This window comes from Amia ocellicauda, chromosome 22, assembly GCF_036373705.1.
Source record: "Amia ocellicauda isolate fAmiCal2 chromosome 22, fAmiCal2.hap1, whole genome shotgun sequence".
NCBI lineage: Eukaryota > Metazoa > Chordata > Actinopteri > Amiiformes > Amiidae > Amia > Amia ocellicauda.
This window is the reverse complement of record NC_089871.1, coordinates 17,191,317-17,204,653: the sequence shown is the minus strand read 5'-3', so window position 1 is coordinate 17,204,653 and position 13,337 is coordinate 17,191,317. Positions and strand designations below refer to the sequence as shown.

Here is a 13,337-nt window from a genome sequence, read left to right as displayed (position 1 = left end):
CTTTCATGATTTTGAAGACTTGAATCAAATCACCATGTAATCTCCTCTGTTCCAGGGTGAAAAGGTTCAGTTCCCTCAGTCTCTCAGTAGGACATTCCCTTCAGACCTGGAATAAGTCTGGGTGCTCTCCTCTGAACTGCCTCTAGAGCAGCGATGTGTGTGGAGCCCAGAACTGTACACAGTATTCCAGATGAGGTCTAACTAGTGCATTGTACAGTCTGAACATTACTGCCCTTGTTTTAAATTCTACACTTTTGACAATATACCCTAACACTCGGTTTGCCTTTTTTATTGCTTCCCCACATTGCTTGGATGGAAAAAGTGAGGAGTCCACATAGACTCCTAAATCTTTCTCATGAGCTACTTCATCTAGTTCTATTCATAGTGTAATTATAGTGGACATTAAATACTGATATATATCCAAGGCTAAGAGATTATATTGGCTACTTAATAATCAACAATATAGCTAATGAGTAGATATGTCAAACCCTTTGGTACAATTCCACCTCACCATTTCTGTGACCTTATGTACAACTCTCAGGAACAACAGGAAGATCTGTCATCAATATAGTCTCATCCCCTGAAAGTGTCAAGGCAAGGGGAATAAAATATTTTGAGAAGTGAGTTTCTGTCTGCTACAGATGTCTCAGGACACCAAAAAAGGTTGGTATACACAGGCCCTGTATGAGACAAAATTTAATAAATTTGGATAAGTTCATTATAGTTGCTGATCAATACTAGAAATACTCACAACAGTATTATAAAGTAAATGTTAAGAATTGCAACATACTGAAGTTGCTGTAAATGTAAGTGCTCTAAGTGCTAAGTGTATCTAAATTATCAGTATCATAGTATATTCCAAGTACATTGTAAACTTCAGCATACTATTTTTCCATAGGGGATATCATTATTGAACTATACAGATCACCTACTCTTTTTCTTTTCTTGTTATCATTTTTATGAATCTCAAAGGCTGCCCAATGTCAGGCAACAAGCATATTACTAATAGCCAATACAAAAACACTATTGTCTACTGATAGTATTCCCTTGAATAATTACTTGAATGGTCACTGTGTAATTTTAATAAGAAACAATAACAGTCTAAAAGTGTAATTACCTAGTTATTGAAAATGATGCATCCGCCAGTGGAAATGGGGGCATTATAATCTGGTTGTCTGCAGAATTTAAGTGATTTCACAGAAAAACTGACTTGTTCCTTGCATTGTTTTCTAGACAATTCAAAATATTCAAATGATAGTTTACATGAAATATTATTTTATTTTGATTTAAAACTTAAATAACTTAATTTGGTATTTTAACCCATTCACATACATATATGTCATAATTACATCATTCATGTGCAAAATTTTGTATATTCCAACACTACTACAAATCGATTCATATTGTAGCACATAACAGCAGAAAATCCAATGATGTTCACCAATCCAGTTAAATTTCAAACCTTATACAGGCCTGCTGAGGAAGGTCAAGTGAAACAATAACATTTTTAGTTATTATGAATTTGTCTGGCTTCATACAATGCTGTGTCTGTTCAAAACACAAATGCATTATCATCTAAGAAGGAACCATAAAATAGCATATCATTTAAAGGCAAGAAAAATGTACCAGCAAGACTAGCAAAATACAATAAACACACAACAAACGAGGCAACGGAACACACGATGGCATTCTTTTGCAGGAGTAAGAATTAAGACCAGTTTGGGAATAGATTTAATGTTATGAATGTAGAGTTCATTCAAATTGTGCCCCAATCATCAAGAGTTGATGACCCACCAAGTTCTCATTCATATTTGATTCTGTCGAATATGTTAATTCACGAAAAATACAATGTATTATTATTCAGGATAGGGTCGTGGTGATCAACAAACTAGGGGGGGATGCCAGTTTACATGGGCTACTCTACTGTACTGTACTCGGGACATCGATGATCCCAACTACGGTACCGGACCGCAAGCGCTGCTATCTCTGTGCGTTTGAAGACCCTAAATAAAGACACGGCGCTCCCTTGCAGTGCAGCTGCGTGACGTCACTACGCCCCACCTGCACAGATCTGCAGATCTGCGCCGGGCTGCGGCCGAGAAACAGAAGAGAGACGCGGAGCTCTGTACTGAACTATGTCCGACCCTCCTTGTCTGGACGCCCGTCTGGCCTCGGCTCTGACCGGGCTGATGAGAGCCGCTCTGTGTGAGATCTGGAAGGCGGTGGGAGACACGGTGTCGCAGTACCGAGCCGAGATAACCCACAGGGATGCGGAAAACGAGGCGCTGAGACGGAGGCTGCAGGAGCTCCTGGCGGCGGGGGAGGCGGCTGTGTGTACCTGGAGCTCCGGAGCGGACGGGCCGCCTGTGAAGAGCCGAGGGGCCGGGAGGGCAGAGTGGAGCTGCGGAGCTGTCTCTGGTAGCTTTTCGTGTGTTTATTTATTCATGTATTTACTTGTATACGAGGCAGACTGAGCACTTTACACTGTCTGTAAATGAAAACCAGGAGCATCAACACAAACGAGCACTTTCTCCGCCAACCATAATCCCGGGTGGTGTAAGGCCTTGCGTTATCGGCGATTATTTGTAATTGAACTGTGATGCTCTAAATGTTCCCACAGTCTCCTATATTATTATATTTCAATTCCCGTTAACAAAAATGAAATTGCGCTTTGACAAATTAGAAAAATAAAAAGGAATTGCGATTAGTGTAAATGGGAATAAATCGATGCTCTAAAAAAACTCGAGACCAAACATGGATTCCATTTTACAAAACATCACAATCAAAAAGCATTTTTATTCAGAAACACGCAACAATATACACCTGGTTTTCTGTACACCACTGGGTAGCCTATGATTTAATTTGCCATTTTATCTTTAGATTACACTAGAAAGTCAACACTAAACTGACATTTATCACAAATAAAAAAGGAAAAACGAGCCTCTGAGATTGACAGCTGTTAAATCACTCCCTCCTGTAAAATCCCAAGGGAAAGAAAGTACTGAATGCCAACAAGATGTTATGTGTTTGTGCTCATATCCCCCTGTGAAAAAAAAATCATGATCCAAATGGTCAATTTCTGAACAATCAATCAGCCAAACAATGCAATCAGTGCTGGAGCTATACTGGGAATATCTACCCCAGATTGCTGATTTCCACACGGCGCAAATAATACAGCTGGTAGATGTTTTCTTAGACAGGGGACAGATTACAACTATTGACAAATCGGAATGCCCATTGACTGTGATGGGGACGTCAGGTGGATGGTATGCACCCCCATTCACACTGGCTTTGAAAGCTGTCAAAATGTCGAGAAACATAAAACTGAGATCCGGCTTTAGCTCTTCAGCCTAGGGAGCAAGATGTTACAGAAGCCTGTGGATTCTAGTTCCACAAGAATGTTTCCATGTGCAACAAGAACAATACATATTTGCTGTTTAGTATTATTATTATTATAACTTATATATACTTATAACTCTTTTTTGCAGATTTGTAACTGCAAACAATGCTTTTTGATGTATTATTTATAATTTGCTTAGCAGACAGATACAGTTGAAACAAAATACACACATTTCACGATTAATCATCCAGCTACAATATAGCAGGTTATAATTTAACTAAAGTGTGCACGTTTCAGTCATGGCGTTTATGTAAGCATTTATTAAACCAGTCCTTAGTGTTTTAGAGGGAAACCCAGATCTGCTGTATTTATTTATTCATTAATTTAACTTATAAATGTGCACGCGTTAACTAAATCATGTTCACCTTCATACTGATTGTCTCTGTGAGGCTGTTATACAACAGTCCTGCACACCATTCACAGGACAACAACCTGAAACACTGTCCAGTTGTTCATAAAATATTATCCGTTCCGATTATTATCCTTCAGTTTATTTTTAACTAGTCATGGCAAGGTACCGGTCTCCTGTGAAATCCACGTTTTTAATACACTCGGACAATAACTGTAAGTAATTCTCTGTATGTGGTTTTCACTCCATGCTGCTTGTAGAACCCGTCTCGGAAATAAGTGGAGAAGTCGTCGAGATAAAGCAAACAGAACTTTAATCAAGCCGGCTCGGAAGCCCCATGTCAGGAAATTTCTGCAGGTCTGTTTACGGTCTGTCTTCCCGTGAAGAGGTGATGGATCCAAAAAGCAGAGGTCTGTCTTTGATGTGCACTAGGAAGATGCGATCCCACGGTCGTCATTTACCTAGTGTCAATCGCTCATTAACAGAAACAATTCCTGCCTGGAGAAACGATTAAGTCACAAACAAATTTTCAACAAACAGCTGTAGGCTATTTCGGCACTGTGTGATCTTTTATTACTGACAGGAGTTTCTAACAAATGAACCTTTTTGACCTTTTGCTTAGCCTGCTAAAGCTAATCTGCTCAGTCTGTATACAAGCTACGTCTAATGCTAGTATTAATATAAACATTATATAATTATCACAAAACGCTTTCTTCAAATTTCCTATACAGTCTTCACTGCTAATAAAACTTTTCTTCTGATCCCACCCATTTGAGATTATAGCTTCCAACATAATGTAGCTGATCTCTTCCCTGTCTGTCTCAATTCCAGCACACATCTCTGCTTCTGAAAGATAAGTATTTCCTTAGTGGGCATTATGGACGCTTACGGCCATGTCTGGCAGCAGATAGTTAAGTGTCCGGACAAGCCAGTGGAAACACCTCTTTAAGTATCTGGGGTCGGATGTGTCCGTGAGTGGAAACAGGGCATTAGAGTGACCAATTAACGGAACCCGCATGTCTTTGGATGGTGGATGGTGGGAGGAAACCGGAGTGCCCGGAGGAAACCCACACGGACACGGGGAGAACATGCAAACTCCACACAGACAGGGCCCCCAAGATGGGACTCGAACCCAGGACCCCTGGAGCTGTGAGGCAGCAGTGCTAACCACCATGCCGTCCACTACCGCCAGTGTACACTGTAATGCAGTCTAACACGTTTGTCTAGGTATATAGAGAGATTATATTTTGCATGATTTATTCATATATAACTTCTGACATACTTCTGGAGATATAGACCGGCCTTCTGTTTTCCCGCTTGTAGTGGTCATTAAGTTTTAGTCTGTCACGTTGGACATTGTACCTGTAATTACTGAGGAGTCACAGATACAAAAGATCAGTATGTTTTTCACATAATCTCCAACAACTATCAGATACCTACAAACAGACAATAATATTAGCTGAGACCATCAATCTGCACTCTATGATTTACACAGTGTAGTGACATCTTGAATCGCATTTGAAGTTAACTTTAATAATGTGAGGATTTTTCTCTGATAATGCCAGATCAAGACATATTTTGACATTTTTCGAGGTTTACTGCATAATTATTTCCCAATTCTTAATGAAAGTCTAAAAGATATTTGACAGTTGTTAGCAATTCTGAAGATGCTGGAAGAAGTGTTTCTTCTTCAGGAAACATTTTTGCAAAACAATGTAAATCTCTGACAGAAGGTATGATTAACCAACTGACATTGCTTAGATTTAATAGGACAATGTCTGCCTTTGAACAACCTTACATTTTATATTATCTTTAATATGTTATTATTATTTATTTATTGGCAGACACCCTTATCCAGGGTGACTTACAAAATATAAGTGCAATAACAAAGTTCAAAAATATAGTTCAGTACAAGTCATAAAACCTCACAAATTCAGATTTGCATAATCCAGTGAAATTCAAAGCATAATACAATTTACAAATTCCAATTTACACAAGTGAATACAATGAGGTCTTACATCCTGGATTGTAAAAGCAGAGTGCAGACAAGATGTTAGGTTACAGTCAAAGGCAAAGGGAAAGGGAGCATAGGGGAAATCAAAATAACAATACGAATACTAGTAACACAAGGCAAGAAGTATGATAAAACGTTGTAATATGCCATCTTACAGGAGAGTAAAGGACTAAATTACAAGTACTGTCTGAAAAAATGTGTTTTGAGTAAACGCCAGAAGGAGGTCAAGGATTCTGCTGTTTTGTTACAGCATTGATGTTATCAATTCAAAATTTTAAATAGGGGAATGAGGTGATGTTTTTTCACTCTTTATTCTTACTAGTAAAGAGGTGCATATTCTAACAAATATTGAATAAGACACATTCGTTATAAAGGGATGCACGTCCTGTTAAATGTCACACCTTTCTTAGGGATAAATTCACTGTAGTCACTTTGCTGGGAAGTTTCTACCCGCACTACTCTCCTCCATCTCATCTTCATTCATTGTGCATTTCTCCCATTTGTTTGTTTACTTCAACACGCAATACATGTAGCATTTTTTTTCATTAATTGACTGAGACAGCATTCATTCTAATACAAGGTCGCGTTTGTGAAGTGCAGATCTGCACAGAAATACAGAGATGCGCATTCTTGAGTGTTTCTGCGTGATACCACTAAGACCCACCCGCAGAAATCTGTGCAGAGTCTTCGCAGTCCAGCTCACCTCTGAAAAGTTACTGCATTGTAGTCCCAACAGCAGTCTAATAAATGCTAACATCAGCCAGCCTGTCGCCAGCAATAAATACATTCATTGGCCATTTTCCAACTATATAATTAGATTGGTTTATACAGATGACACACACAAATTCAGTCTTCTATCTGTGTACATGTTATTAATATTTCTCAAATAATGATATTCAGGAATGTAACAATTTACTGCTTTATTTTCATACTTATGTTCAGCCTAGAGAGACATAATTATGTAGTACTCACCTGCACCTGGACTATTGAATACTAATAACAGGGTTGAAAATCCTCATGTGCCAAGTACCCCCAGTATCATATTTTAATATGTATATGAGTTACCAGACTATACTCTTATTGACTGACTTCAAACATGCTCCCAGTTTACATTTAGATGTTCTAATATAATTGTATTAACTGAGTTTTCAGAGCTGCTGTTCTCAGTGCTGTTCTCTTTTGTCATCTGTCCCCCAGGAGCTGTAGAGGCCAGCGCTCTCCCTGACTCTAGGGAAAGGGCTCCCACTGAGCATCAACACTGTGAGCAAGAGTGGGGCTCCAGTCTGAGGCAGGACACAGAGCCCACAACTACTGAAGGCAACCAGAGGCTGAGTGAGCAGCCCAAGTGCAGCCAGAGTGTTGAGGAGCTCGTTGGACAGGAGTCTGGCCACATGGTAGAGTCACAGACTGAGGGGTCAACACAGGGATCTTTTCTACCACTGGGATCTGATACAGCAGGGTCAAAGTTAATAAAAAGCGAGCTGGACTCCATCCACATTGCGGATCTCTCCAGGATCCAGTCTCTGGGATCTGAGTGTGGCCCCAGTACAGCTGGTGCTGAGCTGCGCTCTACCAGAACACAGTGTGATAATATTAAAACAGAGGACGATACATTGGAGTTTGTTTATACAGTGGAGCCAATACAACAGACTCCTTTCAGAGAGACACTCCGTAATTTAAAAACTGACAATATTACAGACAGTGCCTGTGACTTGGGGCCTGAGCTCCCTATAGGTGGACAATGTGACCCAGAGTCTGCTGATCTAAGGATGGAGCTCAGTGGGTGGAGTGGAAGTGCAGTGAGAGGGGAGAGTCCATCAGTGAGACTGTACCCCTGCACGCAGTGTGGGAAGAGTTTTAGTCAATCAGGAAAACTTAAAACACACCAGCGCATCCACACAGGAGAGAGACCATACAGCTGCGCCCAGTGTGGGAAGAGCTTTACTCTGTCAGGAAGCCTCTATAGACACCAACGCATCCACACAGGAGAGCGACCATATTGCTGTGCCCATTGTGGGAAGTACTTCACTCTGGCAGCAAACCTTTATACACACCAACGCATGCACACAGGAGAGAGACCATACTGCTGCAGCCAGTGTGGGAAGAGGTTTTGGCAAGCAGGAGATCTTAAAACACACCAGCGCACTCATACAAGAGAGAGACCATACTGCTGCGCACAGTGTGGGAAGTGTTTCAGTCAATCGGGACATCTTAATCGCCACAAGCGCATTCACACAGGAGAGAGACCGTACTGCTGCGCCCAGTGTGGGAAGGGTTTTTGTCAATCGGGAGATCTTAAAACACACCAGCGCACACATACAAGAGAGAGACCGTACAGCTGCGCCCTGTGTGGGAAGAGTTTCAGTCAATCAGGACATCTTAAACTCCACCAGCGCACTCACACTGGAGAGAGACCGTACTCCTGCACCCAGTGTGGGAAGAGTTTTTGTCAATTGGGAGATCTTAAAACACACCAGCGCACTCACAGCTGACCCCTTCTTCTGTCTGTGTGTGTTTCAGCAATTAGCAGTACCTTGCAGTGTGGCTTTTTAAACATTGTGTTAACCCCCAGAGGACTACAGGGCCGAAAATCACAAGTATATATTGCTGCAGACCCGGAGACATTGGAATGTGGGAGGAGTAATTGTCAATAATTTTGTATGCAGCCAATCAATTTGCAGGAAATGTTTGTCAGTCATTTTTTATGCATCCAATTGTCCCTCTCGTATATAAAAGTAAGGCAGGAGGAAAATATAGAGGAGGGAGGAAACAAATATGTCCTGGGCCCCGGTTCTCCTACCTGGTTTAACTAATTCAGGTTAATCAGCCGGATTAATATGATAATTTAAGTCAGGCTCTCCTATGGTAATTTACTCACTTGTTTTTTTAACTTGCTTTGAGGAACAGAAAAAAACAGACTGTCAGGTTATACTGAACGTTATCTGGCTAACTCAATTAGCCAGCTACGAGGAATTGGGTCCTGGTGTTTTTCTTTCAAACAATACAAATGGATACCTAGTAGTTTTGAGGTTGTTAATCAGGAGAGGCAACCGCTTATAACTTGTATGTTATTTTTACAATTGTACGGATTTTATAACTTACATTATTTTTACAATCAATATACATTAAAAACTGCATACTACATACCAACATTTCAACATTAGTCATTACTGAAAATTGGTATGTATAGGCTGCGTGTAGTATGCGTAGTATGCGGTTTCGAATAGAGCCATGTCTTCGGTGCGTTGCTGCCCTGCTTGCCAGCTACCAAGCAGCTGCGCAAAATATATTTCCAAGTATTGATTAATTTTACATAACTATTAAAATGATTAATGAATTATGTTCACCACCTTGGATACATTGTTGTAGTAGTAATAATAATAATGGTATAATAATATTCTTTACATACCAATCGTCTCATCACAACAGTCTCTTTCAACGGACTGTGGTGGCATCAAATTCAACTTGTGAGTGTCATGTTTTGTTTTTTAAGTTTATAACATGTAAATACTAATATAATATGGTTTATTATTAGTTATTTGGCCACATGCAGATATGCTGTGTGTCCTTTCTTTACTTGATGCACAAATGTACATTGTATGACTGTACAGGATGAAAATGTTGATTCTTATCCTACAGAGACCCACCATTATAACTCTTATTCAGTTATTGGATGTTGTTGTCACTTGGGCGATACCCGAGCTGCAGTAGCGAGAGTGAAGTTGGGGGCGGTGCTTGTCTGTTAATGTTAGCTAACTGGCTAGTTACATGTCATCATATGCATGCCGAGGCAAGACATTTTACGTGTTAGCTATCTGAGTCTTTCAAAAGCTAATGCTTTTTTTTTTTAAAAAAAAGCGAGTGTCGTGCTCCACAGAGTGTAAACATGTAATTTGATCTAATACAAGGAAGATTTGATCTATCTCCTCCTTGAAGCGCTTACAAAGAAATTAAGAAGGTGATTGGCTGCATAAAAATTACTGACAAGAAATTCCTGCAAAGGGATTGGCTGCATACAAGATTTTTGACAGTAACTCCTCCCACATTCCAATGTCTCCAGGTCTGCAGCAATACCCTACTCGAAAATCGGCCCACGTAGGCGTGTTGTAACCTATAGGATGTTTTGAACATTTTACAGCATCGGAGAGCGATTAAAAATAAAATTTTTACTATTATAAATTGATTAGTATTTTAGACCATTATGACAGTGATTTGGAAGAGGGGGAGGCAGAAGTTTAATCACAAGAAATGTATACATGTCAGGGGGTGAAGGTATAGATTAAGATGTTTCTAGTTTATTTCACCTGTTCAACCTAAAAGTCAGAAAATCCTTTTCAACCCAAATAACAGAATTGACACAAAAGAAAGCTGGTAAGATTCAGAAATACACGGAAGTAATGCAGAGATTAATTTAACACCGCAAACCCGACCGACGGATTTCTCGGGAAAGGAGAAATAACACATGCGTTTACAATCAATGCAAAGCAAGCAATGTACATTTTTTATTATTATTATTATTATTATTATTATTATGATTACATATTACTGGTAGTAATAACGACAATAACAATATTAATCTGTATGTTTGCTTTTATATTAATATTAATTAATGCTATTAAATGCTTTTATGTTTGCTTTTATATTTATTCAACACACAGCCCAAGCCGTTAGTTAGTAATTGTTAAGAACTTACTCAATGTTATAATGTAAAGCACTTAACAGCCAGAAGTAAACAAAAGAAAATTTGCAGGAAATGTTTGTCAGTCATTTTTTATGCATCCAATTGTCCCTCTCGTATATAAAAGTAAGGCAGGAGGAAAATATAGAGGAGGGAGGAAACAAATATGTCCTGGGCCCCGGTTCTCCTACCTGGTTTAACTAATTCAGGTTAATCAGCCGGATTAATATGATAATTTAAGTCAGGCTCTCCTATGGTAATTTACTCACTTGTTTTTTTAACTTGCTTTGAGGAACAGAAAAAAACAGACTGTCAGGTTATACTGAACGTTATCTGGCTAACTCAATTAGCCAGCTACGAGGAATGGGGTCCTGGTGTTTTTCTTTCAAACAATACAAATGGATACCTAGTAGTTTTGAGGTTGTTAATCAGGAGAGGCAACCGCTTATAACTTAATAACTAACAATTATTTGTTAATCTGTTTTTTTTTTTTGTATTTTAAAAAGAACATTCAATTTTAATGTTTATAAGCCGTGTTCATTTTGAAAATAGCTTTGTTTGCTTTGCTAATGAACATTTCTGTATTAATTCCAGAAATAAACTAATTATAGAATGAATAAAACACTTCAGTGAATTATGTTTATATAGGTTTCATATGATCATTATATCAATTTATGTAAAATTATATGGTGCGCTAGACCAAGCACTGTGATTTGTGAGAGTGCTCTAGTTTTGACACGTAGAGCACTCGCTGTGAGTTTAGTAGTCTGATGGTTAACGGTTAAAGGAAGCGCTGCCCAAGGGGGAAGGGTTTCTGCGTACTTCCGTAGGAATCCAATCGAAAAGTCACTATCAAAGCTGCAATTGGCCCCTGCGCACGTTACTCAAAACAGGTCCCTTCAACTAACTGTTTGTTTAAAAGGTGACGTCAGTTCAGGTTGTGCTTCCTTTTTCAGATAACTGGGGTTGAATTCGCAACCTATCATTATCTTTCAAGTCGGAAGCACTGCCCAAGGGGGAGGGGTTACTGTATAACAAAACCATCGGAAGGAGGCAGCAAGCTGATGAGGGAGTCTGCCTCGAGGTGTACCGCTGACAGTAATCCCAGGGGTCACACTCTTACCGGGAACTGCCTGCAATCAGCATATATAAACTGGGGCTACAGAGGTCAACTCTTACGCCCTCCACCTACAATAGCAAGGCCGGCTGCTCTATTAGTGCTGCTAGGAGCGAGGCCGTAATCTACTTGCATAATATATGGCACGGGCAATCAAGCACAGGAGTGGAGCTACAGACCCAGTGAAATCAACATAATACACAGTCGTGTACTATGTCGTGTCAGTCAGAGTAGCCGAGCTGAGAAACAACAGTATGTATAGCGTGGTAGCAGGAACATTCATGCTGCCTCCGCACAGCACAGGAGCATCCTACTCAACTGAACGGTACAGAGTGGAGAGCTCCACTGTGCTGATAACTTAAAATGTCGTACAAACGAACTGTATACACCACGGGGCGCAGGAACCAGGTCATGCATCAGCAGGCGTCAACTCCTCCTGTGTTCCGTGTGTGATTAGCCCAGCTAATGCAGGGCAACTTTAGCTCAACTGTGTTAACAACTGTGATGTACACAGGAGAACACAAGAGCCAGCTCAAGTGCTTACCCCTGAGGACAGCAGCAGTCTCTTGCTCTATGACGCACAGCCAGAACAGGCCACAGAACAGCTTGAGCACCATCAGCTGGGAACAGCGGCAGTGATGCTCCAGTCTACAAGAGCTACAACGGAGCCACAGACCTGCTGTTTACGCACGATATACAGCTCTGGGGAAAAATTAAGAGACCACTTAACATTGATTGTTTCCAGAGCTGTATATATATAGTGGGACTGGCCGTTGAAAGTGTGTCTCCACTCCGCAACGTTAGGGGACAGCGGGCACTGCAACACCAACCACATGCAACCTTGCTGTTGCCGGACAGAACACTGTGTATCCAAACACTGGAGTGTAGCATACAAGCACCACATAGGCCCGTAGGCTTAACCACACTGTGTGTGCCGGGGGTTCCGGGGACACCGGGGTCCGAGGGTAGTAGGCCACCTGCCGAAGCCGGGCCTAAAACTGAAGCCTGCAGACAGACGAGGAAGCAAAGCAGAGCTCGGTCACAGAGAGCAAGAGTGACGTTTCGATCGGGTTCCTACGGAAGTGCACAGAAACCCCTCCCCCAGTGCTTCCGACTTGAAAGATAACATTAGTTTCTTTTGTTTACTTCTGGCTGTTAAGTGCTTTACATTATAACATTGAGTAAGTTCTTAAATTGCTGTTTTTATACAAATGAAATGCAAAATGTTTATGTGCAGGGGTGGATTAAAAAAGACTAAATTGCTCACTTATTTCTAAACCTTGTATTGTGTTCACTAATTTAAATAAGAAGTCAAATTAAACAAATCAATTTCAGAGCTATGATGAAAACCAATACTGTCCTTTTTGTAAATGATGTAAATGACTGATTGTGTATAATGCTATTGATTTCTAGTTTGTATGATTTATTTATAATAAACTGTTGATACAATTGACTTGACCATTCAGTGCTGATATTTTAGGAAATTAGTCAAACCTGGGGCTGTCATGATCATGAAATTGTGTTTGACGATTAATTGTCTTTGCCTGGTAAGCCCCGCATCTGGCAAACTTGTCAAATTTGCAGATGATACTAAAATAGGTGGCTCAGCAGATACAATCTCGGCAGCACAGGCTGTTCAAAGGGACTTGGATAATATTCAGTTGTGGGCCGACACCTGGCAGATGAAAATGTGGACAAGTGCAAGGTATTATATGCAAGTAACAAAAATGTCCACTGTTATGACTGCAAGTGGCTGGTGTAAGGGTATAAGGGGGACAT

General features: G+C 40.3%; 1 protein-coding gene across 1 annotated transcript; it reads left to right on the top strand.

Moving 5' to 3' along the window:
- Nucleotides 1-2,088: 2,088 nt before the first annotated feature.
- Nucleotides 2,089-13,009, top strand: LOC136717914 (uncharacterized). Its single transcript, XM_066695487.1, has 2 exons — nucleotides 2,089-2,418; nucleotides 6,961-13,009. The coding sequence occupies exons 1-2, from the start codon at nucleotides 2,136-2,138 to the stop codon at nucleotides 8,253-8,255; spliced, it is 1,578 nt and encodes a 525-aa protein (XP_066551584.1). The 5' UTR covers nucleotides 2,089-2,135; the 3' UTR covers nucleotides 8,256-13,009.
- The last annotated feature ends 328 nt before the right edge of the window (nucleotides 13,010-13,337 follow it).

Coding starts and splice junctions, on each gene's coding strand:
- LOC136717914 (XM_066695487.1), top strand. CDS start 2,136: ATGTCCGACCCTCCTTGTCTGGACGCCCGTCTGGCCTCGGCTCTGACC. Junction 2,419..6,960: donor GAGCTGCGGAGCTGTCTCTG/GTAGCTTTTCGT, acceptor TCTGTCCCCCAG/GAGCTGTAGAGGCCAGCGCT.